Genomic DNA, 26,379 nt, shown 5'->3' with positions numbered 1-26,379 from the left:
GGCATGAACGTGACACTGATCTACCAAGGGCTTTGCCAGCTTGGCAGCAAGGCTCGGCCAGCCCTGGAATGGCTACCCCAGCTATGGAGTCCAGTGTCACTGACTCTGGAGACAACCAGAATGTCTGCAGCAGAGATTCATGAAGGCTGGCTTCGTGTGCAGGGCAGAGAAGCCCCTTTCTGGGTCTCAGTTTTTCCTCACTTAAGAACCAGCAGATTGGGGCAGCTAGGTGGCACAGTGAATAGAGCACCAGCCCTGGAGTCAGGAGGACCTGAGTTCAAATCTGGCTTCAGACACTTAACACACACACACAAAACTAGCCCTGTGACATTGAGCAAGTCACTTAACCCCAATTACCCTCCAAAAAGCAAAAATAAAAATGAACCAGCAGATTGGACCAGAGGAGATCCAAGGCCCCTTCCAATTCTGAATCCAATGATCTGGTTTTTGTGGAGAGATAGCCCATCTCAGTGAAAGTGAAAAGTGCTTTCTTTATTGGAGTTACAGGGGTATAGCAGCAATGAGCAATTGTCCAATTAATGAAGATGAATCAATGATTAAGCTGCCATGTTCTTCTGGCCTAGCAAGACCATTCGGATCCTGGCTCTCTCATACGATATGTTAGCAATCTCTCCCAGGCTCGTGCCACCTGTAGATTTCACAAGCATGGCATCTATATGTTCATCCAATAAAAACCTTCAACAACAGAACATTGATGAAAGCTCCCTGGGTCACTTCACTGGACACCTGCTTCCAGGATGGCATCAGCCCAGCTGCTCCTTGAGGCTGGTCATCCGACTGTTTCTGAATCCTCTGCACCATGATGTCATCTGGCCATCCTTTCCCACAAGCATAACAGGATGCTTTGCTGAAACCTAGGTAAACTCTATCCACAGAATTCCTCTGAACCTGCTAGCCTAATAACTGACCAAAAGCAAAAATGAAGTTAGTCTGGATGAAGCAATAATGCTCTTTCCCATTCGGAATGCACAAAAAGAATCCCCTTTAATAATTCAATGTAGTTAATTGTCAATAATTAACACTCTAATATTGGTTATTCATAATTTAATAATCTGACATTTTAATGGCAATAAAAGTGAAGTTCACTGATCTCTGTAGATTCCAGACTCTTCCCTCTTTTGGAGACTGGGAGATTTGTCCTTTAAGTCCCGTGGCAATTCTCTCACTCTCCACAATTTCAAGGTTCTTGGTAAAGATTGCTCAGAAATTACATCCACCAGTTTCTTCAGTAACCTGGGATGTGGCTTGTCTGGCCTTTGAGACAAACTGGCTAAAGGCAGCTGGGTTTCAATTCCTTATAAAGCACATTGTTTTCTGATCTTTCTATCCTAAAAGTCTTTCATTGGCAGAGGAAAGTGAAGGAGCCCTTGCAAAAGTTGAATTTCTTTGCATAGTCTTGGTCATCTGTTATCATGTCCTCTACCCAAGCTTCTAGAATCTGAGTTCCTTCTAGTATGGTTCTAGTATCTGAGTTCCTTCTAGTATGGTTCTAGAATCTGAGTTCCTTCTAGTATGGTTCTAGTATCTGAGTTCCTTCTAGTATGGTTCTAGTATCTGAGATCCTTCTAGTATGGTTCTAGTATCTGAGTTCCTTCTAGTATGGTTCTAGTATCCGAGATCCTTCTCTAGCACAGCTTTAAGAATGAGCTTTTGTCGTGCCTAACTTTCCTGCACTTCACCATCTCTGACACTATTCTTCTAAGAACAGAGCATTCATCCTTGGTTTCACTGTCGAGAAATGTCTCCTTTTGTCCTTGAGTGACCCATCCCTCTCAGACTGGGCTCTCCTGTCAGTTTTCAGCCATGGGGTCCTCTCTTCTTCCCTCAAGCCCTTTGACACCTGCTTTCCACAATCCTAGGATGTATCCCAGACTCTGGCTTTTCCTCTCCTCCTCTATCCCAAGGGAATGGGGCGAGGGCCATTTTAGGGTTCCCATTCTTTCTGCTTCAGACACCAGGTCCATTTTGTATCCTTGGGTCCAAACAAGCAGCTCCCCTTGTTGCTTCCTCCGTCTTTGAAGAATTATATTATTAAGGCAAATGAAAAGTTGACTTGTTGTTAGGCTCTTGCAGCTGTCCAGAGAACTGAGGCCTCCACAACTCAGAGATCATTCCTGTGTGCCAGGTTTAGTCTCCAGAATCCCTTGTTTATTGGCTCGTCCTAGCTAGTGGTTTATAGCAGACTCCCAGAGCAAAACCCGCTCTGTCTTCCTCCACTGATCCTCACCCAAATGTATTCCAGCACGTTTCTCTCCTGGATTCCTGGAATTGCTCATAGGAATCTGTCCTCTGACTCTCTTGCTCTGTGCTCCCTGCCTACCCCCTTAGAAATCAACCATATTCCTTTCAGATATGATACTCGTTCTATAGACTTTCTAGTTACAAGATCCATTTTAAGTCTCAATGATAGAAGTATAAATTTGAATTTGCTGCCTCAAGTCAAATAAACAAGCACTTATTATGTGTCTGCTGTATGCCAGGCAGAGAGCTGGGGACACAAAGAAAGGAGAAGCTCCCTGTTCTCACTGAGCTCACAAAAAAATGGGGGAACCGACACACAACCACCACGCATGAGCCAAAGCTGTAGAAGGTGAAATGGAAGGAATTTCAAAGCATTGGGGAGAATTGGGGAAAGTTTCTTGCAACAGGTGGGATCTTAGTTAAGACCTGGAGGAAGACAGGGAAGCCAGAAGGCCAAAGCAAAGATCGAGAATTTCCGATCTGGGGGCTGACGGCCTGTAGAGTCAGGAGGAGAGGAGGCCAGCTCCCTGAGGAGAGACTATGTGGACAAAAGGAAGGTGGGAGAAGACTGCAGAGGGAGCAAGGGCCAGAGGGTGATGAGGTGATTTAAAAACCGAGCAGGGAATATTATATTAGATCCTGGACGTGGGAGGAGCCGCTGGAGTTTGCCAAATGGGGAGCATGCTGTGCTATGGCTGGGCCCACCCTGCAGGAAGATTTCTGGGATCTGGACCCCTCATTAACATTGTTACCCCTAGTTGGGCTATTTTCCTATCGGTACGGCCTATCTTGCCTGATCTCATCCCCTGTGAATTCCTGCTTCTCTCCTTGGGGATTCTTTCTCTATTAATGTACCTGCTACTGTCTGTGTCATCTTTAGATACCGTCCGTGAGCACATCCTTGCAGGTGTTTTCTCCTTCCCCCCTTTTCTGTTTAAATTGATCAGATTTACAAGGGGTCAGGCTGGCTCCTGTTAGGCGCCTTCCATCCCTGCTTGAAGAGGAGCCATCTGAGTGCACATTCCCTACTCAGCCAGTCAGTGACCCATTCCTGTTCATTCTTTTTTTTTAAAGCAATCGGGGTTAAGTAACTTGCTCAAGGTTACACGGCCAGTTATTTCTGGGTGTGATGCTGAGTGTCTGAGCCCGGATTTGATCCAGGTCATCCCGACACTGGAGCCGGTGCTCTTACTCGCTGTGTTACCTGGCTGCCCATTCCTGTTCATTCTTACTTCCCAGAAGCCCCCAGCCCTGGCCAGGTGCGTCATTAGCGTCCGCAGCCTCCTCATGAGACTGACCTCTACCTATCACCCCAGCACCATGACAACAGATCCAGCGGCCTCTAACCAGATCCTGATTCACTGTCTGGCACTCTGGAGAGTGGGAAATGATTGGAGAAACAAGGAGTCTGAGACCGTGCAAGGATGTCAGCAAAGCCAAGGGGAGCCTGGCCTGGCCCATAGCATGCTGGAGCACAAGGCAGGCCGGCAAAGGTTCAGACCTGCCTCCCGCCCTTAGTCACTGACCATGGGCAGACCACTGGTCTTCTGCGAGCCTCAGTTTCCTCATCTGTAAGATGGGGATAGAACACCAGTAGAACTTGCCTCCTAGGTTCCTCTGCAGCTCAGGTGAGATGTTTGAAAACAGTAAGACACTATAAACGACTATTCAGTTTTACCATGTCGAAGATGCCTTTGTTGATGCCTTCTGTTAATAACCTCATATACTCCCTTCTCAGGAAGCACAGCAATCACAGAGAACTAAGCCGCTAACACCCAGGGGGCCGTCATCCCCACTCTACACCAAGGGGAGGAGGGCGCTTCCAGAGCAGAGCATTACCGTGTGCAGAGCCTGGCCTCTTTGGGGCACCATTCCCACCCACAGTGCCCACGGCCCTGTGCATTACTAGCACCATCACCGTCTTGTTAGTTAAACCCAGGGACACTCACCTCTTGAAGCAGTGAGCGGCCGTGAGTACCCAGCAGCGGCTGATGAGCGTGGCCCCACAAAGAAGCCTGCGGTCTCCATGGGACAGCTTCAGCCGCAGAGCCACCTGCCAGGGCCAGCCGCCCCTAAGGAGCAGAGATGCCACACGTGGCTGTTTGTGTCATCGACCAGAGAATACAGAAAGGGGCGAGGGGCAGGAGCGCAGGGCCTGGAATGTCTGGAAGGGGTCTGGCCCCGGGGGGAGCAGGGGGCTGGAACATTACCTAACCCGCTGTCGCTGCCAGACTGAGAATGTCACCCATCTCAGCCCTGAGATCTGCTTACAGGCCCCGTCCTCCCCTCTCCCTCCAGCCCATGGAAAACACATTCAGTCCTCTCTCCGGTATCATAATATTCTACAAAGTTGCGCTCTCTTGTCCCCCTCGCCTAAGCCTGAAATCTGGCAGAGCACGGGCCTCTCATTGCGAGGAAGCTCCCCGTTAGAAGGGCGAGGCTCGGTCTTTACAAAGTCTTCTCCTCACAGTAACCCTGGAGTAAAAGGACTGATGTTCTCATTTCACAGGGAATGTGTGAGGACTCCCAAACGGAAGGAGCTCGTCCATGATCACACACCAAGGGGACACTGCATTATGCACTCTCTGAGCCCTGGCAGTGACAGATCCTGGACAGCCTCTGCTAAGCCACCTTGGTCCTGTCACACAGGTTCTAGAAACTCTTCATGTCATAAATCGAGGGATACTTGTACACAGTGGGGCAAGGCTGCAGTGAAGAAACCCCCTGAACATGCAGTCAGGAGGCTGTGACAAATCCCAACCCTGCTCTGGGCTCTGGGGTAATGATGCCTGCCCTAAATACCTCCAGGGCTGTTGTGAGAAAAACATACTGTGAACTTTCAGGGCTAGAGAAACCCAGGCTGTTCCCCTCTATACCACAACACTTAAACATGAAAATCCAGGGTTTCATTGGGGTCGATATCCCCTTCACTGATTCAGATCACAACCCCTCTCTCTACCCTACAAGAAAAAGAATATTGGCTCTGGACTCTGAGGACCCGGGATGAAATCCTGCCTCTGATGCTTGCTCTGGGTGTAACCTTGGGCAAGTCATTCCCCTCCCTGGGACTCAGTTTCCACATCTGCAAAGAGAGGAATGGACCAGACTCCAGTCCTTGATCTACCATTCTGTGACTTCACAGGTGCTTGCCAAGAATACCTGTGGTCAAACACAGTAGCTCCCTGAGAACAATGCAGACACTGGTTTTGCCAAACTTAGTGGGGTTGATCCTGGGGTAACAGATAAAGTCTACTGCCCAGCCAAACCCCAAAAGACAAGGGCAAGCCCCCTAGAGGCCCTGGTTCCAGCACTCCCCAATGGGAGGAAGCCCAGAGCCACATAGTTCATTAACCATCACCTTGGCCTTTTTTTATGTTTAACATAGAAAACACAATGGCCAAGACAGAAATAGAATCTAACTGGACAGATGAGGGCAATGTGTAACCTATGAGAGTATTTTTTTTTTATTTAACTGGCACCTAGGGACAGTTCCAATGTTGAATATCAGTTTACCTTAAAGAGTTTTTCCCACCAATGATCCTCTTCTGCCTTCGGTGGAGTAACCTCAGACCACAAACAGATGAAAGGGAATCTAGAGTAGAAACAGGCCCTTCATTAAACTCTCATATTACTGCTGGAGGGCCCCATAAGCCCCAGACATGCACGTTCCCACCCATTTAAAACCACAAGCTGGACTGTGTCTTTCCTTGAAAAGTAGATCTAAAGTGCCTACATTTTTCTAAGTCAGCCAAGGTGCTTTGTATGTCACCTAGCCTCCTTCCCCTCCCTCCTCTTCCTTCTCTTCCTCCTCCTTTAAACCCTGAGGAGAGTAAACAGAGGATCTAGGGTCCTCTGGCCAATGTGCTCTTCCCAGCAACACCTTCCCCTTCCTAGGTTCTTTCTAGAGAAAGGACACTGGTTTTGTGGTCAGAGGTCCTGAGCAAAAGCTCTCATCAGGGCAGTAACATGACAGAAGTGTTGTTTGATCATCAGAGCACAGGGACTGGTTGGAGTGGGCACAGCCTGAAGTCAGGGAGGTCTGTGGGAAGGGAGAAAGGGATCATTCAACTCAATTCCTCAATTAGTTATTAAGAATCTTCTATGTACAAGGTCTGGTGCCAGGCCTGGGGCAACCAAGACAAAAGCTAAAAGAGCTTATCATCTGCTTGGTAGGGAGGAGGAAGAGGAACACAGATCAGTGAGATACAAGGTCATTTGAGGAGGAAGCCCTAGCAGTGGGAAGGACCAGGAAAGGCTGGGAGGACTCTGCACTCGACCTGAGCCTTTTTCAGAAATCTGAGAATCAGAGGTGAGGAAAGTCTACTTTCCAGGCACGGAGGAGGGCATTCACTTAAGTGGGATTGCAGCATCAGCAGTCTTGAGCTGGAAGAGACTTTAGAGGTTAATCTGCCATGAGGATGGATTAAGGAGAGACAATGGAGGCAGGGAAACCATAGGGGGATTGAGGATGAAGGCCTGAAACAAGGCACTAACTACGAGAATGTCAGGAAGAGAACCGGCGTCTACCTTGGAAAGAAACAGCCAGGTTTGGCCACTGGATGGGTGTGGGGGGAAGGGATGGGTGGGAGTTGTTGATGATCGGGACAAGGAGGTCTGGGTGGCCCTCGAGAAGAGGAGGGGGGTTTGGAGGAAGCGCGGCTCTAAGTCAGGCCAGACGATGAGTTCAGTTTTGGACGTGATGGGCTCCAGGCACAGCTGCGAACCTCCAGCAAGCAGAGGGGATGTGGGAGTTGAGTTCCTCAGAGAAGCTAGGACTAGATAAATAGAAAGATCTGGCAGCTATCTGCCTAGGAGGGAGGTCACAGTCTGGGAGCACAAGAAGCCTGAATGTGGAGTCAGAGAAGTCAGGGGGGAAGCCTGCCTGACTCTGTCACTTCCTAACTTGTTATCAAATGGGCTAACATGGAAAGCACCAGGTAAAGGACAGTTATTACCCATGCAACCTTGGGTGAGTCTCCTGGCCTCACAGGGCCTCAGTTTCCCCATTTGTAAAATGAGAGAGGTAGGTGAAATGACATCTGAGGCCTTTCATGACCCGGAGTCCATAAACCTTTCATCTTATACCTGGGCTTCTCATTCTGGCTCTGCTCCTTTCTACCTGTATGACCTCTCTAAGCCTCAATTTCCTCCAATTTCTGCCTAGGATAGAGAGAGGGGTTGTGATCTGAAACAGCGAAGGGGATACCACCCCAATGAAATCCTGGATTTTCATATTTGTGCTGTGGTATAGAGGGGAACAACCCGGGTTTCTTTAGTTCTGTGTGCCTATTTATCTTACGCATACAGGGTTGTCCACAAGTTATCTCTCTCATTAGAAAGTGAGCTCCTGGGGTGTCCAGGTAGCACAGTGAGTAAGACAACTGGCTCCAGTGTCGGGACAGCCTGGGATTGAATCCAGGCTCAGACACTTAGCATCCACCCAGAAACACCTGGCCATGTAACCTTGAGCAAGTTACTTAACCCCAATTGCTTAGGGGCAGCCAGGTGGTGCAGTGAGTAAGAGCACCGGCCCCAGAGTCAGGATGACTTGGGATCGAATCCTGGGCTCAGATACTCAGCACCACACCCAGTAGCCTTGAGCAAGTTACTTAACCCTGATTGCTTTAAAAAAAAAAAGTGAGCTCCAAATATATATATATATACATATATATATATATATTTTTTTTTTAAAGTGAGCTCCTTGAGGGTTAGGGACTGTGTTTATGCCCATATACCTCAGTACACTCGGCATTTAGCACACTGCCTGGAGCAGTTGGTACTATATACATATCAGTTATTGTCATTTTTGTTATTATTATTATTATACTACTCCTGCACACCCAGTGCTTAACTCAATGCCTAGAACATAGGAAATGCTTAATAAGTGATTGTTGACTATCAACCACAGTGGAAGATAAAATTTCCAAGGAAACAAAGTATGCAAAGAGAAAACATGGCCCACTGGCCTCAAGTTCCTCATCTGTGAAGTGAGAGAGTAGGCCAAGACAGCCTCTGAGAGCCTTTCCCACTCTCCACCCTGTTGAGAGCCAAAATATTTGATTCTGCACTCAGATATCTTTGGGTGGTCAGCTCTAAATGTGATGTCTTTTGATGATTGCGGCTTTGGCTCTGAAGTCTGCTCTCAGTTGTATCCGTTTATGACTGTGGCTGCATTAGCAGGTACCTGAGGCCTAGATCAAAGGTTTTACCCTAAGACTTTAGTCTCCTAGATAACAAATCCTTATCAAATTATCTATTCTGTGCTTTCAGGATATAACACACTAAGGTAATGATAAGAAAACTTGAGTCCCTTTCCTTCGTCTTCTTTATCTTTAAAAACCTTGTTCAAAGATTCATTAAACAGAGTTCATCATTCTTCCTTGAACTACCCACATGGTCGATTATTTATTATTATATATTATGACTAAATAATCGACCATGTGGGTAGTTCAAGGAAGATATTATCTCCAACCATGCTTAGTGCTGGACACTGAGCAGCCCATGGCATCATCCATGATCCTATGGTGCCCTACCAGAACCTTGGGGGTAAGCTGTGCTTAGAGGAAGGAATTTCCAGCAAAGGAAATCAAGGATGCCTGGGTGGAGGAGAAGTAGGAAAGAGCAGTGTTGTGAATACCAAGGGGAGACGTCTAAGAACAGGGGGATGGCCGAGGACAAGCTGACTGTTGGTGAACTCAGAAAGAGCAGTTTCAGTCGAGTCATAGAGTACAAAGTTAAACTGCCAGTGGATGAGGGGTTTTCGAGTGGTTTAGCAGGAGATGAGAAGAGAGATGGGAGGATAAACTGAGGGAAAGAGAGAAAGTCGAGTGAAGGTTTTGTAAGGATGGAGATGCCCAAGCTTGTTTGTAAGCAGCAGGGAAAGATCCAGGAGACACAGAGATTCTGAAGATCAGAGAGGCAAAAATGGTCTTTGGGGCTGGTTCCTGGAGGAATCCAGTGGGGGTGAGACCAAGAGTGCAGAGAGAGGACTCAGCCTGGACCAGAACACACAGCCCTAGTGTGGAGGAGAGGCAGAACAGTTGTAAGGGAGCAGGGTGAGCCCAGTATGAGTGGCAAGGCAACAAGCATTCCCAGGGGCTAAGCGGGGGAGGGAGGGTAAGAGTGGGGCTTACAAATACAAGCAAAAAGAAAGATAGGACTGCAAAGGTTTAAAAAAAGGAAAAGGACCATATGTATAAAAATATCTATGGAAGCTCTTTCTGCAGTGGCAAAGGGTTGGACATTGGAGGAGAGGCCCATCAGCTGGGATGGCCGAGCAAACTGTGGTACATGAATATGATGGAACGCTATCATGCTGTAAGAAATGATGAGCAGGACAGTTTCAGAAAAACCTGGGAAGACTGAAATGAACTGATGCAGAGTGAAGTTGTTGTTCATCCATTTTCAGAGAGGACCAGCGACATCACAGGATGATGTCCTGACTTGTGAGTGAAGTCATCAGTCTCATTGTCTCTTCCAGAGTCATCAAAGTCCAGTGGTGAGATACAAGTCAAGATGAATGGCAAGGGTCCTGGTGTCTTTTGATGCCTGACCAAGCTCTAAGCCCTCTAAGATGCCTGCTTCGGCAGCCTTCAGGGCCATTGGAACAAATTGTTCCCCCAGAGAAAGGTTTCGCATGCTTGGGGTAGATCTCCTCCTAACTCACTGACAGTTGAGGCCTGTTCGTTGCCATCACCCCATTTAGTCTGTCTGCTGAGATGGTTTTATTGGGAAGCAAAGTGATGTGGGTAGAACCAGGAGAGCACTATGTATAGTAACAGCAGTATTGTATGAGAATCGATTGTGAATGACTTAACTATTCTTAGCAATATAATAATCCAAGATAATTCTGAAACACTTATGATGGAAAATGCTGTCCACCTCCAGGAAAAGAACTGTTGAAGTTTAAATGCAGATTGAAGCATACTTTTAAAATTTTCTTTATTTTTCTTTTTTTTGTGTGTGTATTTTCTTTCACAGCATGGCTAATACGAAAATTTGTTTTGCATGATTGCACATGTATAACCTATATCAGATTGCTAGCCTTCTCGAGGAAGGAGGGGAGCGAGAGAAAGAATTTAGAACTCAAAAATTAAAAAAAAAAAGCTAAATGTAAAAAAAAATTGCTTTTACATGTAATTGGAAAAAATAAAAATACACATTTCCAAAAAAAGGAAGGAAGACAGTCCCTGTCCTCAAGGAGCTTGCATTGTAAGAGGGAAAACAATACAGAAAAAGGAGGTGAAAAATGAAGACAGGGAGAAATGCCCATCAAAGTCTGGGGGGCCAGAAGCAGAAGGGGAAGAGGAAGGAAGGATGGTCAACCTGCCCCCCCCCCAAAGGGAGGCCCAGGGAGGATCTCAAAATTTTCAGTCAAATAAGACATTATGTTATTGCTGAAAGAAAAAAGTGTGGAGGTAGAGCAGAGGCTGGAAGGACGAGAACAAAGATCCCACAGGATGAGATAATACAAAAGGACGAATGGAATACAAGGGAAATTTTCAAGGTGTCACTTCCCTGCTTTCAACTCTGATTACAAAACACAAAAAGCAAGGGCCAATGATACCATTAATGATGCCATACTGGCACCCTTCTGAGAAAAGTGGTGATTAACACATTATTGGGAAGATCCCTGACTTTTCTCAAAAGTCACCTCACCTAGACTGTCTTACCTGGGTGCAGATAGCTCACCCAACTAAAAAACCTCATAAAGAATTTAATCTAAGGTGACTTCTGGCCCATTGGGCTCCACCCGGCAGCTTTGGGCAGGGGGTAGATGCCTTGCCTAGGCTGCCCAAGCTGGGGATGATTTGGAAGCAAATAACATGACCAAAGTCACGTCCCCTATCCCCTCGGTAGAATGGGCTCACTTCTCCTTATAATATTCCTTTTCTCTAATTACTTTTTAGCCAGTCAGAGTTGATTCCACCCTTAGGAACACCCAGTCTTCCAAAGGCATATAAGTGTTGAGTGGGTTCCACGAGGGGTCTTTGGCATTTGAGAGCATCACTGACCCCTTTCATTAATTATATGCTAGCATGATTAATAAAATAATTACCCTGAAACTACTGTCTCTCGAACTTTTTTATGTCACTTCTTAGAAGGATCAAAATGCAAACCTGGTTTTTTTTCCCCATTTGATGAAATCTATGCAGAAGAAGTTACACCCAAATATAGAAAGGGTGTCGGGGGTCCCAACTGGTGAAACATCTGTGACTCCCACGGGCCGCCTTGAGGGCTCTTGCCCACCCGAGAGCAGAAGGGCTAAGGAACTGCTGCCCTGCCCTGCCTCACGCAAGGAGCCCCTGTGGCCACGACATCCCCAGTCCAGCCCCCAAGCGTCTACCAGGATGCGGGAAGGCACTTACCCTTATTGCTGGGCCTGGAAGCTTTTTTGACAAAATAGTCACAGATCACTCCAGCGTCCTCGCTGTGACGACAGTTGTGCGTCCCGATGTCTTGCTTGATGCAGTCCACCAGGTTCCTCTCGCTCCCGGTGCACTTCACGTTGTCTGCGTGGATCGGCCCTTTCCCTTCTCCAAAATAAGCCATGGTTCTGGCTCTGGCAAGACCCCTGGAAATACAGCAGCATCACCACAGGGGGCTTTTCTGGATTCTCAAAAGGACATGCAACCTCCCCTTATCCATCAATCACGCATCTAGAACCGGGCCGAATTTGTGAGTTATTGTCATTTCATAATTCATTCCTTATCTGCCATCTTCTCGATGAACCTTCTTCATTATTTCAGTCAGTGCAGATGCCTGTTAAAAATAATCTGTTTTTCTAGGAGATTCCTAATTCCAGGTACAAGCCCTACCTCTCATACACAGTGGCTTTGGGGCCCTGGACAAATCACCCAATTTTTCTTGGTCTATGAGATATGAATGAGTTGCTGATCTGCATTTAGGTAGAAACTTTTCACATAGGGAATTCCCTACAAAAAATGGGATCACTTACACAAAAATAAATAAAAATTTAAAAATAAATTTTTAAAATGAGATCACAAGTCTGTGTTAAACCCAAATGAAATTCTACTGAAAAACTTGCCACTAGGTAAATAAGACAGGGAATAATAACAATTTACTTGTCTAATTAGCCTGAACAGAGCAGGTTGCCTGATGACGACCATTTCTGTCCAAAGCCAGAGTGGGATGGCCCTGATAGCCCTTTTCTTGTATTCACCTACAAGTTACTTTTTTGCCAAAGAAGTCAGAACTCAAATAGACGTAAATATCTACATTAAATTTCAAAATCTTGAGTGAAAGGAGAGTGGGGAAGGGAATGTCCGTTGGGGGCATCTAAAATGATGCTCTCTAAACCTTTCCTTTAGTTATCAGTGTTAGGTAATAAACATTTATTGAGCACCTTCTATGTTCCAGGCATCATGCTAAGCACTGGGGATACAAATATTTAAAAAAAAAAAAAAAGAAAGAAAAAGATCATTCTCAAGGAGCTTACAATCTAACGAAAACAAAAAACCAGGAACTGAGAAGAGGAAGCGGGGAGAGACACCTGGTGCAGGGACAGACAGAAAAAGTCCCAAGAAGTCTAAAAGACTCATTTCCTCATCTGTAAATGGGGATAATAATCGTACCTACCTCTTGGAGCTGTTGTGAGAGTCAGATGCTATCTGTAAAGGGCTTAGCTAGATATTATAATCCCATTTTATGGATGGGAACACTGAAGCAGGTTCTGTGGTTTGCTTAGGGTCACACAATCCATGTGGCCCTCTAGGTACTCAAGTATAGTCCTTTGACTGAATCCAAACTTCACAGAACAAGCCCAATAAACAAGATTTGTTCTGTGAAGATTGGATTCAGTCAAAGGGGCACACTTGAGGACCTAGAGGGCCACGTGTGACCTCGAGGCCGCAGTTCCTCTCCTCCCCGACCTCACCAACACGTGGAGGTGGGTCCTGGGATCTTCAAGCTAGTGGTAGTCGAGGAAACGCTCGGACAGCTCCTGCCAACCTGCCAACGAGGTTTTGTGGCCCGGCTCTGCTGGGGCCATGCCCAGACCTGTCCTTTGCTACCTGGACAAGTCACCTGACCTCTCTGGCCTCTGTTTCCTCATTTGTAAAAGAAAGATTTCCAAACTTATAACTACTAAGATTCCTCCCAGGTCTAATCTATGAATCAATATGTTTTCAAGAAATCCCGGAGGAAATGAATGTGTGTGTGTTGAACTTGGACCAAGTTTATACTGGAAAGTCTCTTGAGCAAGATGAAGCGATGTAGGACCCAAGAAGGAACACACAGTGTTCCAGAAATCTAAGCAGTAAGCTTTGGACAGTAGCTTTACTGCACTGAGACTTTTGGCCCTGTACATGCGTAAAGTGCTTTGCAAACCCTTCTGTGTTCTATTCATGTTTGCTCTCATTATGTGGCCCAGAGCTGCCTTGGAGACGCCACCCAACAGCCATTGGCCTGTGACATGTTGAAAGTGGGATGGCTGGGGAAAGTTTTTGCAGAGAATTCTGGGAGAAAGATGCAGGAAAGGAAAGAAGAGATCGAGGAAGCAGATTTGTGGTTCCTGTGGGAAGCCTCCCTCTTGTGGCATGTGGAAGGTGCCCAGAGCCCAGACATTCTCAGCCCCCTGGCTCCTTCTTCAGAGACACCACCATGAGCAGGCCACTGTATTTGTTGTTCTGAGAGGAACAATGATCAGTTAGCTAACCTGAGCGTCCTCAGAGGCATTGCCCTTCTCCAAGCTGGGGAAAGACATTAACTGAACACCTCCCTCGAGGTCCATCTCTCGCTCTGACCCATGAAGGAGACGAAACCTGTACTGGAGACCAGTGTCTGCTCCTGAAGGAGCACCAGGCCCTGGCCACTGCAGAGCCAATGGATCTTCCCTTTCTGTCCTTTCGTTCTCAGCCCCATTATCATACTATCTCTTCCCATGTTCATGAAATAAAATAAAATAAAATAACCCCTTCAAAAAAAATGAACTGTGGCTCTGCTGATGAGCTGTGCATCTGCCATCCCAAGAGAAGCCTGCCTAGAGGTGGGGAGTTCTTCTGGACACTTCAGCTCTTAAAGATGGTTTACAAAGGCAGAGGAGAAAAGGCCTTCATTCTGAGTCAGTGCGGGCAGCACCCACGCAATGAAACAACAAATCCTTTAGAACTGAAATATTCATTAAAACTGTTTAGAAAATGATACAAACCTGGAAAAAACCTCTTTCCCTGGAAATTGAGACTATATATAGAAACCAAATCTCAGTAAGTAAACATTCATAAAATACTTTTTGAAAAAAACCTTCTTTAAAAGATATAACATCCAGAATAAACCTCTTCAGCCCCCCCCCCACCACCCCTGACACATTATTTTTTCCTGGTGATCTATCCATAATTTCCCATTTAAGTAGCCCAAGAAAATATTTTTTTTTGATGAAGTACAATTTCACTTCTGCCCACGGGGGTAACATCATGCAGGTCAGGTCATAAAACAAAGAAGAGTCCAAGAAATACATCTGGAAGAAGAATTCAGAACGTAAAGCTACAGATAAAAACCCTTTGATTTGGAATCATCAAACATTCAGATAACAGCAAAGTCTAAAGCCCCACTCAACCTGACAGCCAGACAAAATGTTATTTTTCATCAGGCCTTGGGGTCAGATATGAAACTCCCACACACTGTGTTTTGGGGACGCCTTCTTCTGGACTGAACAAATATATTAGTGTAACTGTTGGAAGGATTAGGCAAGTGCCTCTTTCTCTTTGTCTTCTGCTTTGGTAATATTTAATTTAAAATTTTTGCATTAATGTTCCTTAAGAATATTGGTCTATAGTTTTCTTTCTCCTTGGTTTAGGCATAAAGATTATATTTGTACAATATAAGGAGTTTGGTAGGATCTCATCTTTTCCTATTTTTGTCAACAGTTTATGTGCTATTGAAATTAATCATTCATTGAATGTTTGATTATACATCTACTTGGCACTGGGTAGTTGTCTTTTGTTCTGCCCAAGCAGGGCAGATCAGGAAGGTGGGCACCATATTGCAGGAAGCATATGTACAAACCAGAAGCTTGTTCAGAGGACGGTGACCAGGAGGGAAGAGGAATGGAGACCATGCCTTTTGAGGAACAGATGAAAGTACTAGGGATCTTTGTATTGGACATGGCAGCTGTCTTGAAGCATTTGAAGGGTGATTATGTGGAGAAGGGATTAGTCTTGTTTTACTTGGCCTCGGAGGCCAGAATTAGGAGCAGCAGATGGAAGCAGAGAGGCAGATTTTGGCTCGACAGAAAGTTTTTCCTTACAATCATCAAAGCTGCCCCACAAGTATAACGAGCTGCCTTGGGAGTGGTGAGAAAGTGGACCTGAGCTGAAGACAGAAAAGTGAGGACATCTGAACGTGGACAAGAGAATGCCTTACTTGTAACCAAGCTGCCGACAAACCACAGCCGCGTCTTTATCGGTCCAGCCATCATCACAGATCGTTCCCCACTGCCCGTTGACAAAGATCTCCACTCGTCCTTCTTTCTTGTTCTCTCCATCCATCAGCCTGATAGGGAGACCTGAAACAGGCCCCAGAAGCATGAGGAGCCAAAGTAAAAAAGGTTTCCATTATACCAAGCACTCTTTAAAAATAAACTGCTATATTCTTACCTAGGCAACATTATTATTATTTTTTTTTTTTTTGGTAATCATGTCCCACAGTCAAGTCCACAAATATCTATTAAGTTCCTACTGTATGCGAGTATTGTGTGTATGAAAGTGTATATTAGCTACTCCCCAAACTTGAAACATCCTCTCCCCTCTCTGGGCCTTTGCATTCTTCCTCATCGCCATAGCTCCAAGGCTCAGCTCCTCCCCAAAGCTCCCCCAATTCTCTGTCACTAACGTCTACTCTCTCCTCCAGCGTCCTTGGATGCTGTAATCTGTACATGTGCAGTCTCCCACAGAGGAATGGCAAGCTCTTTGTGCAAAGGAACAATTCCATTTTTGTCTCTGTATCCCCAGCATCTTGCACAGGGCCTCATACAAACGAGGTGGTTAGTAAATGAACGCTGAATTGCATTTCAGTAGGGAATATAATTATTATTCCCATTGCCACCCTCACCCTCTCCTGGGAAAATCATCTAATCTTTTTCATTGTTTCCTCATATGCATGAGCACTGTCACAAATGGACTAGGAAAATAAATGTTTCATGATAATACTTCCTGAAATTTTGCAACTGCTAGCAGGAGGTAAGACAAGAGAAATTCAGCTTCACAGACAAAACAATTATAGCTGAAATTCATTCTTAGATCATCATATCCATCCCTTCTTAATTAGGAAAACATATGCACAAGGAATTATAAAATCTTCATGGTATAACCCTATGGAAGTAAGGTATCTATTTTTGCATCCTTTGGGCATTGTTTCTGGACAAACATCTACAATCTGACTCCACCCTACCCACCTTGGCTTATCTTAGAATACTCAGGTCTCAGAACTGGCCCAGACTCCAGTGGCCATCCAGTCCAATCTAAGCCTCAACATGAATCCACTCAAGAGACCTATGCGCTATTGGATCTAATTTAAGGAGCTAATTTGAGCTAAGAAATATCACGGAAGCTGACTGGGATGGGACTCATGACTCCTAAGTTGTTCAGAAAGGCATTGTGTCCAGCTCTTTGTGGTTTCATTTGGGGTTTTTTTGGCAAAGATACTGGAATGGTTTGCCATTTCCTTCTCCAGCTCAGAGAACTGAGGCAAGCAGGGTGAAGTGACCTGTCCAGGGTCACACAACTAGTACATGGCTGAAATATGTGTCTAATGAACTTCATGCCTTTGGGCTTTAGTATATGAGGACTTCATATGATGGGAGACAAAGTAAAGAAACTTTTGGTTCCATTATTTGAAAATACAGCACGTCGAACCTCAGGACCACATTGCTTTTCCCCTGTTCCATTTTTAATGCCATTTTTCTGAGTCTCTCTGATCTGTCCCTTCCCTCTACTCCACCTTCCACACTGCTGCCAAAGCAACCTTCCCATGATATTCTCCTTAGTGCAGCTTGGCCCTGGTGCCAGGATTTACAATTCCTACTCTGCTGGACAGGCACAGTCGTTTAATTCTTAGCATGAGCCTCTGCAGTTGGTAATGGGATTATGCTGGAAGTAAGTCAGGAACTCATTTAGGGTCAAGGCAAAGGGAGCCCTGGAGGTCAAAGGGAAGGGAGCTAGCATACCCAGAGAGAATCTGTTCACATCGTTGTCTGGATGGCAAGTGATGTGAACGTCCTCTTGGTGGCTGCAGTCATGCTCTCCCCACTTTCCACTGGAGCACTGAAGGAAAGCTGTCTCCTTTCCTGAACAGCTGATCTCATCCAACCAGATGGGACCCAGGCTTTCTTCAAAATGGCGACTGGAGGCCTGTTTGCCATACCTGGGATAAGGAAATAAGGCTGTTTTTATAATCACGGCTTCTTGTAAACCTCAAACATTAATGAGCATTAGTCAAGTTCCCTGTTACTCAGATGGCTTAACTATTCATTCTCTTCCTCTTCCAATCAGGAAAGAGAACACTAAGAGGCAGGAACTCCCCAGAGGACCAGACAGTTTGATATGAACAGTCTATGATTATCTGGGGGGTAGATGAAGACTCTGTAGATTATGCCAAATCCCCTTTTTCCATTTCTCAAGTTTGGCCAACATCTAGATCCTAATCTGTTTCCTTAGCTGCTTCATCTGCCAGAGAAACACACAGGAATAAGAGACAAACCTCAAATTAGTTTGTAAATACTGATTCATCAGGCCAGCAGATTTCTACCATGCAACAATGAGTTATTGAATGAGGTAAGAGCCAGTAAGAATAACTGTTCAATGAGATCAATAATAACAAATAACAATAACAAATGCAAGCGATTGCTGTTAACATCATTATCACTGCAGCGTCTTCAGATCATTCTGCACAGACCCATGGGGCCCAGAGCAGCTGCCTCCTGCCTCCCTCCCTCACATGGTCACTGCATTTGCAAAGTGAATCATGGTATTTTGAGGTGACTCATTTCTCATGAGAATAACAAAGAGGCTAAAAATTGCACCCCATCTTCTAAGGGAGAAATCTAAGCTTTGCAGTAGTCTCCTCGCACGCTTCTCCTTGGCCGCTGAATTACCAAGAGTGACAATGCCCACTGGAGAGGGCCAAGCCCCCCCCTCCTCATGGTCACACCAGATGCCATTTTTCCCTACGATCTATGATGCTGATCCTCATCTGTCCACACGATCTCCTCAATGTTAAAAAAAGAAACCAGCAGTCTTTAGGATTCTGACCTCTTGGTTGAACTGGGAAAAGTCCTCTGCCTCCCATGAAGTCTCTGATAAGGAAAAGGCATGTGACTCAAGGGGGCCAAGCCAGCACAGCCGCTGCTGCCCCGCCTTCTGAAATGGTCCTGATCCAGACAGGGATAAATGAGGAAGTCCCCACGGTGATTTGTGGTTTCCACGGCATTTGCAGATATTATTTTATCTGATTCCCACGATGTCCACGTGAAAGAACTGCTCAGGGCATTGTGATCCCCATTTATGGATGAGGAAACAGTAAGAGATGTGAAATGACTTTGCCATGGTCATACATCTAGAAAGGATCTGAGGCAAGAGTCACACCTGGGCCTTCTTGGTTCCAAGTCCAGTCCATAAAGTCATTATGGAGTCATCAACATAATTAACATAAAGTCTTTAACAGCAACAACAAAGTGTTGTTCATCTTTCCTTGTCAAAGAGGACCAGTGATTTCATGAGGATGATGTCAACTTGTGGGGGAATTGGGTTTAAGTGGGGTACACTGGGCAAAGTATCAGCCTCACTGTCTCCTTCTGAGTCAGCCAAGTCTAGTGGCCAGACAAGAGTCAAGACAGTTGGTGATGGCCTTAGACCCAAGGTAATCTGAGAGGAAGAGGACCAGCAGTGGAGGGGCTCAGGAAAGGCTTCATACAGAAGGTGAAAGACACGCGGGTCTGATTATCACAGATCTGGTATCTAAGCCCAGGGAAAGCTGCGTCCTTTGCTCAAAGTGTGCCCAGGGAGGCGGCTTCAAAAACGGAAACGTTATGTAGTGACAATGTTTATGCTCTGCCTGAATGACTGTGGGTTTCATTCTTTTATTTTAAAGGAACCAGAAAGACATCTTCATGAATTCAAATCCAGCCTCAGACACTTACTAGCTGTGTGACCCTGGGCAAGTCACTTCACCCTGTTTGTCTCAATTTCCTCATCTGTAAAATGAACTGGAGGAGGAAATGGCAAACCCCTTCAGTATCTCTGCCAAGGAAACCCCAAATGGGGAGATGGAGAGTTGGATACAACTGAAAAAAGACTTAAGAAGCCACTGCTTTGAGTACAATTAGTGACATTTTAAATGATTGTCTTTGAAAAAAAATTTATCTTTATATTTTTTATCTTTCAAGCATAAGGCAGGAAAACAGAAAAAAGCAAGAGATAAAAACCGTCCAAGAGTCTGCATTTGTCTCTTCGCCCACAGCCATGGTTCAGGAATTTGGCATGTGTGAGCCACAAAGTATTTCACCGAAGCGTGACTGGCGGCTTTCAGACCTCCAGACTGGGAATCCAAGGGGGAATTCTGGAGGTCACGTCCATGACAAGGAAGACTGTTTTCCTGAACCAAAAGTGACCCTCATCATCCAGTTCTGAGACCAAGGATAACGTAAAGGCCAAGTGGTGAACTCTGCCCTCTTCTCTGGCTCCGACTGGTGACGTCAGGACTGGTCAGGAACCAGGCACAGGAGATGCTTTCCTAGAATACTCTGCCAGACACATCTGCAGCCCCAGGAGTTACTTAAAAAGCCAGGAAGGGGGCTCCATAGCACCCAGTGATCATGTAAGTCTTCTTATGATGAATGGGGGAAAAGAGAGGACAAGAGAAAGGGGGACATGTCCTCTTATGAATATCCTTGTTCTCTTGCTTTACTCCTGGTCGGGATCCTGGGACTTGGAGACGGAGGCTCCTTACAGATTATTTAGTCCAATAGCCTGATTTATGTAGAGGAGGAAGTTGATGCCTGGGGACAGAAATGACCTGCCCAAGATTACCCAGGTAAAGGATTGAACCCAGTGCTTTTCCTCTAAAGCAGGGCTCTGATTGGGGGTACGCATGTTTTCTGACTACCAAAGAAATGACCTAGGGTGGACATGACATAATGAAGGGTTGGGAGCTTTAGCAGCTAATAATGAAGGTCACCAGGGACTTCCCTGCACAGTAAGAAGGTCTCTTACTTAAAGCCCAGCTGCCGACAAGCCACGTGGGTGTTCTTCTCTGTCCACCCGTCATCACAGATGGTACCCCAGCGGCCACGGTAATGTACTTCCAGCCGTCCCTCGTGACTGCCCTTCCCACCTGCTAGTCTCAGGGCCCCATCTGTGGAAAGAAAGAAGAATCAGTCCTTGCCCAGAAAGGCCAAGTCGACCTTTTGATTTCACCAAAAGGGTCCTAAGGAATTTCACTTAGCCCCATGCTACCCCGCCTAGTGTGGAAGATCTGGGAGAGAAGATGTTTTGTCCCCCCCAGTCACAAATGACACATAAACCTGCTGCTGTGGCCTGTTCCCGTGAGTTCTTCGAGGAAGAGAGGGAGGCTTCTGTCTCGCTTGCTGGCCCCTCTCCTATTTATCTCCTTCAGAAGATCCGTGCTTATGTCCTTCCAATCTCAGATGACCTGAGACAGCTGCGGACCTCCTTCTCCTTCTAGGGATGCACTCTATCTGGTGGAAAGCCTGCACCTTCTTTGTTCCAGCCCCATCCATCCTGACCCACACACAGGGGCTATTTCTGCTTCAAAGGAGAAAGCCAGAGGAGCTTAGTAATAACTCAAGGTTTCCAGTGAAAAAATAAAGAAATGGCTATTCTAAGGGGAAGGACAGACACAGCACAGAGCTATGTCGTGTAAAGCAGGATTCCTCAGCAGCCCCAGGCATCTGCTTGTGTCTTGCATTCCTGAATGACGTACAAGGGGGGTCTTGGTTATTCAGCAAATAAATCCTGCACCACAAGGGACTAAACTGCCTGTTCCCTTTGATCTCACTGTTGTATATTTAACCCAAGGAGGTCAGAGATGGAAACAAAAGTCCAATATTAAAATATTCCTAGCAACAATCTGTAGTGGCAAAGAGCTGAAAAAATGTTCTTTAGCAGGGATATGGCTTTAAAAAGTCATAAATTAATGTATTGGATATAACCATGCAGCAAAAATAACCAATGAGCAACTCAGAGAAATATGGAAAAATCCACATGAACTGATGCAAAGTAAAACAAGCAGAGGGAAAAAAGACCAGTCTTTCCACAAGCTACAAAAGGCAGGCATGGGAGGTACAAGGGCCAAAACAGGAGACGTCTGCAATCTTGCCAAAGGGCACACTGCACAAATCCTGCCTGAGCAGTGGTACCTGCAGTGATCTTGGGCAGAAGAAACACTTTGTAAGGAATGACTAAAACTCTAGCAGCTTTCTACGGGCAACTCCATTCAATTTAACAACTTTTAAGAGTACAGCAGACACTGTGCTACATAGGCATCAGGTATCCTTCCTGGCGTGGTCTCACCTAGGACCTCAGCAATGTTGGCAATCCCTCCAGGGATGCAGATTGAAGCCCATCCGTGTGTGTGTTGGCAGGGGAGGGGGGGGGGAGGTCGGGGGTCCTTCCTTGAGTTCTCTTGCTATAGTGTGGATAATAGTTGAACTTTCTGGCTGTCATTAAGTATTCTTGGTTTTCACTACATCACAAACCCATCTCTTCTTCCAATCTCCCATCTTTCTGAAGATGTTCTTTAACCCTCTTGTCCTGAGCCATTCTTGGCTGCCAATGCATCATAGCTCCCCCAAGTCTGCCATGTGTTTCTCTGTTATTCCTAACCTCTAGACCTTAGGTATTCTACAGCTTATAGTCACCGGGTATATGAAGATACAATGAGAACACTCCAAGCCCTCTGGAGGGATTCTTCTGGTGGGATACAACACGGACACACTCAAATTTAGTTCAAGGATAACCATTAGGTGGCACTGGCAAGCAAGGAAGCCCAGGTTGTCAAACACCATGAGCCTGGCCCAGGTTTAAAGGCCTTGGGAACTCACTTGCCCTCTGGAGTGTGGCTTCCCATGGAAACTCAGCACACATGGCCTTTCGGGGGAAAGAAGACCACCGGCTGCCTGTGTGCACACTCTCCCACCTCCGTGCCTGTACCAGCTCAGGGCTGCCAGGCGTCATCACAAGGACTTTTCTTCCTGTCTTTCTCAACAGTCATTAAAAACTAACTGGTAAGTTCTCATCTCCACAAGACGTGCAGCTCCAAACCCATAGCTAGCTTCACCGGCAGAATCCAAATCTGGTTTACAAAACCCCGATCATTTCGAGCTCTTTCTATTCCAGGCTTGTCCTCCCTCTTCTCCAGCTTCCCAGTACAGCACAAACTTGCTAAATTTCCTTTTAAAACAGTTTTTATTGATGTCTTCTGTGGGGTTTTTTATACCATTATAGTTTTCCACAGTGTCCTTCTCCCTCACCCTTCCAGAACCAGCCCATATAATAACATGTAGTATTTTTAAAGACCAATAAAAGAAGAGGGAAAAAAATCAACATAACCTATCAATATTTGGAAAAAGTCCAGAAAATGTGCACTGTGCCAACCTGTGGACCCCCCATCTCCATGAGGAGGATAGTCTGGAGACTTCTGGCACCAGGCGGACAAGAAGCAAGGAGTGCGTCTATGTGCTTTTCATTCATTTTCGGATGCATAACAAGGAACCCAAATTACCACTTAAAGAAGTGATAGTCAACAAGCTCATTGTGCATCTAGAAGGAAATACAAGTGATCGGAGGGCTCTAGAGATGGTAGCTGGATAATCCTAATACCTAGAAACTGTTTGGTGCCTCTGGGGAAACTATGTATTGTCAAGTTGCTGGCTAGACTTCCTTTCTTCCCTTCCTCTACTCCTTGTTCTTTTGGGAATAGAGGAAAGTAGGGAATAGGTGAAGGAAGATAAGAACAGAGTGGGTCTCTTTTCCTAGAAATTAAGAGGAGAACCCAAGCTAGTGTAGGGTGGGCATGGTATGGCAGACAGACCTAGAACCTGCCCCTGCCCTACTCTTCTCTCTAGATCGGTTTGCTCACCTATCCTGTACTCAAGTTGGGGGGAGGACTTTGGGGCTTCAGGAGTTAACCCTAATGTTGAGGAACTATATATATTTTTACTAGCAATTGTAGGTTTTGGGCCCCCACTGGAATGCATTCCATTTAACAAATCATCCAAGATGATGACACTAACCTCAAACATTTCCTAAACTAAATTTACAAAGCAAGGATAAGCAAAGCATGACATCCCGCCAATGACCTTGGGGAAAGCTCTCCCACCAATGTACACAGTATCCATGGTAGAAGGGACATACAAACTTAGAAAACCGCAGCACGTAGGGACGTGAGGAGGGACCACGTGGCCCTGGAGGGACTCACTGTTCAGGGCTGCCCCGGCCTGGTGGCCTGGTCCCTCAGGAGCAGTTTGCATGGCCATTCATTGATGGCAGGGACATGTCTTTTCTAAGCCTCTCTGCCCTGTTCTGTGGCTGCCCCCTTTGGCCCTTCTGAGCCATGACTACACTCAGTGAAACAGAACTCCCAGCCAGCATACTCTAGCACTCTTCTAGGTCTGCCCCTTGGTTGGATTCTCAAGGTTTTCTTAGATCTTGCTGTGGCCCAGTGCCGAGGACTCTTCTTGCATCCATTCAGAGGTCTAGAGCTGACTCTCAGAGGTCTAGGTACAGGGAATACCCAGCTACCATCTCTGAAGTTTTCATATCATTTGCATGTAAGTTAGATGCTGGGAAACTGTACACTTTGGTCAGCTTTACTCTGGGTGATTGTCTTTTCTCTGATCATGGCTGTTCATTTTCTGCCCTTTTCTATTAATAAAGGTGTTCAAATCAGAAAGAGGCACCACCTTATGCTAGTCTCACCAAGAGACACTCATCGCTTCCTGTCTGGCTGGTGCCAGAAGTCTCCAGACTATCCTTCTCTCTATCAAAATGTCCTCAGTGCCTAGAGACCCTCTGAGTGCAGTAGGGAAGCAAGGGCCCAGGGATGAACCTAGGACATAAAGTTCAATATAAGGATCACACAGGGGGCTCTTCTCTATCTTGGCCCCCAGTCAGCCTCCATCACTGCCATTCTCTCCTGTCTTCTGAGTTAAAGGGCCACCAGTGAGAATCACCCCATACAGATGGGCCAGGTCTCTGTCTAGCCTTCTGTTCTCACTGGCACTGGAAAGCATTCTACAAGGAAAATAGTGACAGAGACAGTCCTGGTGACTGAGGGAAAGATTCAAGTAGAAGGGAATGCCTGAGCTGAGCCTTGAAGGAAGACACATATTCTGAGAAGTGGACGTGAGGAGGGAGTGCATTCCAGGCACAGGACCCAGCCTGTCTGGGAGCTATGAGGCTGGAAATAGCTTGTCGGGGAACAGTGTGGTTTGGTTGAAAAATAGATTGAGTGCAGAGGAGTAAGGGAAATAAGACTGGAAAGTCAGGTTACTGACAGATTATGGAGAGCCTAATTTTAGACTTGGGGGCTTATAGTTTATCCTAGAAACAAAAGAGATGGGAGGCAGACTTGAGCAAGAAAGTAACACCTTCATGATCATAGCTTGGAAAGATGATTTTGGCAGCTATGTTCAGGGAGAATGGGGAGAGAAAAGTGGGTTCAGAAGCAAGGACATCAGTTTGTCATTCTTTACTCATTTCCATTGTGTCATAACCCCATGTGGGGCAGAGATTTGCCATTTCCTTCTCCAACTCATTTTACAGATGAGGAAACCAAGGTCAACAGGGTAAAGTGACTTGCCCAGGGTCACACAGTTTTCTTGGCAGAGACACTGAAGTGGCTTGCCATTTCCTTCTCCAGCTCATTTGACAGATGAGGAAACTGAGGCAAACAGGGTGAAGTGATTTGCCCAGGATCACACAGCTAGTAAGTGTCTGAGGACAGATTTGAACTGATGAAGAGTCTGGAAGAGAGACAGACTTGGAGGGAGCAAAAAACACAATCTGAGATGTGTCTGGGGCATGACAAGTCAATACCAAGGGCCTGCTGTGTGGGGGGCTCTTTGTTAAACACAAAGACAAATTTAAATAACAGTCCCTGGACTTCCTCTGCACCAAAGGCCAGCCATCTTCACGGCTGGAGAGACGCAGGAGAGAGGCTGGAGTGGCCTCGGGTCAGTCAGAGCTGCCCTCTAGGTGTAGACCCTGGGAGGCTTTGTTCTCCCCATGGGTTGCTGAGAGGGGAGTGGGAAGAACAGGGATGGTACAGGTGGGGAAGGTGGCTGGCCGTCACCTGCCTGCGTACCTGTCAGAGGGGTGCAGGAGACCCCCGCGTCCTCTCGATGGTCACAGTTGTGCTGTCGCCAGGAGCTCTTGGGACACTGCTCCAGGGAAAGCTCATTTCCTGTACACTGTACTTCATCCAACATGACAGAGCCAGATCCTTGCCCAAAATGGGCTCGTGGCCATGCTTTGGCAACCCCACTAAACCAAGAAACAAAGACAGCCAAGCGTTACAAGTGTGACCCAGGCACCTGCCCATGCAGCAGGGCTTTTAATGGAGACATGGATGGACATGCAGAGAAAGGGTCTGGCTCTTCTCTGTAAAGCTCAATAGTGTTTGTCCCCAATAGCCTCGTTCTAACAGGGCCACACTCCATCGGGCAGCGAGGTGGTGGCAATGGATAGAGGACACGACCTGGAGTCACTGTTTCAGACACCTGGAGAGTCAGCATTTAACCTTTCTCAGCCTCAGTTCCTTCATCTATAAAATGGGGATAATAACAGCACCCACTAGATGAGGTTGTTGTGAGGATTGAAGGGGTAACAGTAAGCAGTCTGCAAACTTAACCTGCCATAGAAATGCCAGCATTTATATTTATAGTCTATAATGATCCCATCTCTCAGGGTAATAATTTCACTCTTCATAGTGTTTAGTATTTCTTAATCATATTCAAGGGTGATGGTAAATGTTTAACAATCGGCTTTCCAAAAAAAGGGTACAGGCGACATAGATTTCATTTAATCTGTATTATTTACATTTTCTCCATCGCTTTCCTACATTTCCATAGTCAACAAGAAAAGT

General features: G+C 46.1%; 1 protein-coding gene across 3 annotated transcripts in view; it reads right to left on the bottom strand.

Annotated features, from left to right (window-relative positions):
- PRSS12 (serine protease 12) overlaps positions 1–26,379 on the bottom strand; it is a 68,994-nt gene that overhangs the window by 11,968 nt on the left and 30,647 nt on the right. Inside the window, exons 5-11 of one of the 3 annotated variants that reach the window (XM_069104905.1) lie at positions 25,600–25,778; positions 20,487–20,628; positions 17,444–17,640; positions 15,643–15,784; positions 11,631–11,836; positions 5,776–5,854; positions 4,212–4,334 (exon numbers count right to left, since the gene is read on the bottom strand). In XM_069104905.1, the coding sequence (XP_068961006.1) occupies positions 4,212–4,334; positions 5,776–5,854; positions 11,631–11,836; positions 15,643–15,784; positions 17,444–17,640; positions 20,487–20,628; positions 25,600–25,778 (1,068 nt within the window). The remainder of the gene's footprint in view (positions 1–4,211; positions 4,335–5,775; positions 5,855–11,630; positions 11,837–15,642; positions 15,785–17,443; positions 17,641–20,486; positions 20,629–25,599; positions 25,779–26,379) is intronic. The other 2 variants (XM_069104906.1, XM_069104907.1) reach the window with 2 other exon arrangements.

Source organism: Petaurus breviceps, unplaced genomic scaffold (genome assembly GCF_028583685.1).
Source record: "Petaurus breviceps papuanus isolate PSGF00001 unplaced genomic scaffold, PetGlider_PUasm1.0 689, whole genome shotgun sequence".
Classification (NCBI taxonomy): domain Eukaryota; kingdom Metazoa; phylum Chordata; class Mammalia; order Diprotodontia; family Petauridae; genus Petaurus; species Petaurus breviceps.
Note: the sequence above shows the minus strand (reverse complement) of the source record. Positions and strands in the feature narration are given on the sequence as shown.